This window comes from Monopterus albus, unplaced genomic scaffold, assembly GCF_001952655.1.
Source record: "Monopterus albus unplaced genomic scaffold, M_albus_1.0 scaffold79.1, whole genome shotgun sequence".
NCBI lineage: Eukaryota > Metazoa > Chordata > Actinopteri > Synbranchiformes > Synbranchidae > Monopterus > Monopterus albus.
This window is the reverse complement of record NW_018127959.1, coordinates 2,042,765-2,047,223: the sequence shown is the minus strand read 5'-3', so window position 1 is coordinate 2,047,223 and position 4,459 is coordinate 2,042,765. Positions and strand designations below refer to the sequence as shown.

General features: G+C 42.0%; 1 protein-coding gene across 1 annotated transcript in view; it reads right to left on the bottom strand.

The window, feature by feature from the left end:
- Positions 1-1,665: 1,665 nt before the first annotated feature.
- Positions 1,666-4,459, bottom strand: part of marco (macrophage receptor with collagenous structure) — a 15,675-nt gene continuing 12,881 nt past the window's right edge. Inside the window, exons 12-14 of the mRNA XM_020606488.1 lie at positions 3,927-3,995; positions 3,540-3,704; positions 1,666-2,079 (exon numbers count right to left, since the gene is read on the bottom strand). Of these exons, the coding sequence (XP_020462144.1) occupies positions 1,949-2,079; positions 3,540-3,704; positions 3,927-3,995 (365 nt within the window). The 3' untranslated portion in view covers positions 1,666-1,948. The remainder of the gene's footprint in view (positions 2,080-3,539; positions 3,705-3,926; positions 3,996-4,459) is intronic.

The following is a 4,459-nucleotide window of genomic DNA, read 5'->3' as shown; positions in this document are numbered from 1 at the left end:
AGCAAAGGCACCCTCATTACCCATTCCGTCACCCACGCCTCCTCTTCCCGATATCCTGCTTTGCTCCGATAATTTATTTATCCATGTCAGCCCTCAATTAGTGGTGATGGTCCAGGAGCCACAGAGCGAGCCTGGGTGACCTGGGGTTGGTCTGGCTAATGAACAACAGAGTAAGACCTCCTCATGTTTATTTCCAGCTTTCACCCAGAGCAGGGGCCCTTGGGGCAAGTGAGGGACAAGGCAACTGAATTACAATCAGCATTTTGCAGGTTTAATATGCCTCACCTGTTCTTTTTAACAGCCTTCTCTCTGCATATCGATAGAGTGACACAGGAAGTAAAGGGAGGGGTACAACTTACAGGGAAACATGAAGACACTGATGCTCAGATGTGAATAAAATAATTCCTTACCCAGTCTGGAACTGAACGTTTCAGCTGAAATATGTCACTCTGCGTTCCAATTTGTACTTGCTCATCAGTCTGATGATTAAAACAAGCATTTGTTTTATTTATTTAAGGAATTTCGTATTAATCTGTGATCTCAGCTGCCTCCTTTGGCAGCCAGATGGAACTGCCAACAACCTGCATTAAGTATCAAGTCACAGTTTGGCCGACTGACTTAGCTAATGAGTAGGGGTGTGACGATACACCTGGCTCGTAAAAGACGACAACATGCAGGCACTGGAAAAGGTTCTGCCACAGACTCCGCCGACTGGCTTCTCTCCTGTGGGATTTCACACAAGTCTCTTCAGACCTTAGAGCTGTGCATGAACCTTTAACTGAAGGTCTGTGAAACCTTCTGTGCTGTTTTCACCCTCGACATGTCACATTGGACAGTGACATCACCTGGAAAAGGTGCTGTGCTGACCAATCACGTGGGGAGGAGAATTGGAGTGGGGATGCCAGAGAGAGATATGAAATTTCACTTATGTTAATCAAGGTGGGAAGAAGTAATTTGAGCCCTACCCACTTTCACTTCCAAGCCCCCCACAGCCACCACCCTGTTTTTCCAGACTTTATCATTTTATAACAGGCAGGTGTGTACAATAAAAGCAGTGTTTCCTCCTGGGAACAGATTTGACATAAAGTTAGCATAATGATTTATGTTTTTATATCAAAGGATTAGGCTTCCCTTAGCAACAGGTCTGACCAGCACCACCACAGACTGGGGTAATTGCATCAGCAGGTTTTTATTACATTAGCTCTGACAGACAGCACACAGATGTAGGCTGATGTTTTCTGAAGACTGAATGGTTACTGTTTCCCTCTCAATTAAATAATATTTGACAATGTTTAACCCAGCTAGTGTAGCTAGATGTAAGGAATCATTTTAACATAAACAATACAATTATTTTTTTACCTAATAAGAAGCTCTTATTTTTCACCCACATACTAGCTTAACCCTGATCATTTTGTTAGACGTATGCAATAAATTTTGAATAAAAATAAGTATTAATTCTCCTAAGCAAAGGGAAACATGGTTGTTTCATGCCAACACGTCTAATACCGATAGTTTTGTTAGCTGTCTGTATTAAAACAAAATCATTTCATTTGAATTTAGGGAGAAGCAGCGGTTTCTCTCTAAACAAGGTATATGTACCGTTAAAAGAGGATTATAACACTAATCACATGGGATAATTTAGCAGACTGACCAATACAGTGGAGAAACCCTTGAAATGTTTATTCCAGTACAGTTTAATTAGTAAGCTTTTTGTTTACAGCACACTCATTTGACAACAATATCACACACAGCAGAGGCACTAATGTGTTCATAAAGTAGAACTTAGCTGAAGGCAAATTTATGCTTTTATATGTTTTTTGAATATTCAGCCGTGAACGTTCGTGTGCCCACCACTCACTGCAGGTTTATCAGAGAAAACACCTCTCTCTCTCTGTCTCTCTCTCTTTCGGGGTGGGGTGGGGGTGTCCATCTTCAGTATGGTGTCAGTCTAGATACAATGCACTCCAACGTCTTCATCGTGATTGCAGTTGTTAACACCAATTTCACTCTGTGGGCAGTTAAAGATACTGGACTCTTTTCCTGTGCATTGCAGATCATCCAGCCAGATGCGACCAGACCCTGCAGAATGACATCAATGTTAGGACGTTAGGATAGTCACGTTAAAAAAACACACAACATTTTAGGAAATATGCTTATTTGCTTCCTTGACTGTCCAAAGTTTAAAGATACATATACCAGCTTCTCTAAAAGTCATTAATTAACACCGTGTCTTGTTTTGTTTGTTTTGTACTATCACCGTCCCATGGCCATTGAACTGCTGGTTGATTGCTGAAATTCAAAAAGTGTGTTAACTAAAGGGAAGCTGTCAGACAGACGTAGAACAGCAAAAGACACAAACACAAGAACGTCATGGGATACAGAGATAGCAAGGAACTCTGAAACTGTGATGGACAATGAATGAAAACTAGGGATGCAAGTTTCAAGCAGTTTTCCTAATGCTCAGTGTTGTCAAAGCGAGCAGAGAACTGGATAGCGGTGATGGACATGAAAGGCGGTATGAGACCATAAGAAGAGACAGGAACGATAACAGGATACGCTGTGAGGAAGACCGCAGACTTAGGGGAAGAGGGGCCTACAGCTTAGCATATATCATCCTGTGGGGCAAATAGATGAGGATGAAACACTGTGGCTCAGGGCCATTCTCTCTTCATGGATCGCTCCTGACGCAAAAGTATGATGCAAATCATACTCTACTTAGCCCCACCCCTCAAAGCCCTCCTCTGTTTTAATGCTGTTTTCAGACCATGCGCTCAACCCACGTATAATATTTACAGATCGGCACACAACACAATAGTAATACATCAGAGCAGCTCAAGAACCATGGTAAATGACAAATACCCTGCTAATGCCTCATATGTCCTGCAGATCAATCAGGCAGCCTCAGCCACTGCTGTTCAGTTACAGTTTACTTAAATGATTAGGTTTTTGTGACTATGATGTAGGAATAAAGCCTATGCTGTGTCTATTGTGTTTGATCCCGACAAAAGCAGTGGTAGGTGAAGATAAACTGGCTGAAGCATCTTTACAGTAACAGTTTGGTTAGAGCCATCGGTGTGAGTTGGCGCCACAGATGGCTGCCTTGGTTCTGTACCGGAAACAAATTCCTTGTGTGTGTAACATACTTGGCCAAATAAATTGATTAACCTTATCATTAACAATTTGTGCATTCCTGTGGACCATAATCTGTCTCTGGCAGATGAACACGCATTCCTGTGGACCATAATCTGTCTCTACCAGAGGGACATTTTTGGTACAGTACCATAAATGTAGTGATTACAATACTGTATATTTTTACTGTATTATTTTAGAAACAAAGCCACATACAAATAAATTGTATTGTGTGGATAAAGAGAAAATAACTAGGCACATTTCTGAGACCCCCTGAAATCTCATATTGAGATTTTCATGGGGTCCAAGCTGTCAGTCAAGGGGTCTGAGAACTCCAGGACCCCCTGTATTCCAAACAGGGGACAAAGCACAGTTTAGAGAAAATATGATGTGTGCAGCAGATTTCTTACCCGAAGTGGGACTGAAGGTGGAAACGGCAGCTCGGAAGCCCAGCATCTTACAAATCACTGTGCCATCCGCAGTGTCGAATCTGTCGTCACACACTGTACCCCAGACCCCATTGTACTTCACCTCCACTCGCCCTCGATATTTCCCTGGCACTAGACGTACGTTCACTATGTTGACACAGAATTACAGATGTTAAGGATTTAAGAGAAGTGTTTTGGCGTGAACTTGCTTAACTGACTGAGATATCAGCCTATCACTCTCAGCCCTAGTGGCTGAAGCTTCTTTCTGTTTTGCACATATTTGGACTTTCTACACTCAGGTCATATTATCATGCTACTATAATTTGCATTTAGTTATAGTTGCTACTTCTATCTAGTGTATGGACTTACAGTCTGATGGGTTTGATTGGTCTCCTTTGTCTCCTTTGTCTCCTTTGGCACCTGGTGGTCCGGGTGGACCTGTGAAAAAAAAAGGCCAATATATCTACAAGCCAAATGACAGGCGGTAGGAACTGATGGGTACAAAACAGCTGAGTGAGTCAGACAGTCTTATAGTACAATGATAATGGAGCATAAAATTGAGATTATTCTAATGAATAGTACTGTTTTTGTTACCTATACACATTTTACTGTCACAGCTTTAGCTTTACCGAACTGTACATGTACTGTACTCTGCCTCACACCCTTTGGTGTTGTAAAATAACGTATCTCCTTTCTCTCTGCTTCAAATGCAATGTGAAATATAGACCTAGTATGTACACCTGTGAGATCAGTTTTAATCTACTGTGATGATAGCTGTCTGATGGTTTTTGTAACTTCAAATGCTGGAGAGGGGCTTGGGAATATTTTCTTGTGTGAGGCATGCTGGTGTTTGGCCACTGTCCAGCCACTGTCGAGGTCACTGGAAACCAACAGGGCAAAAA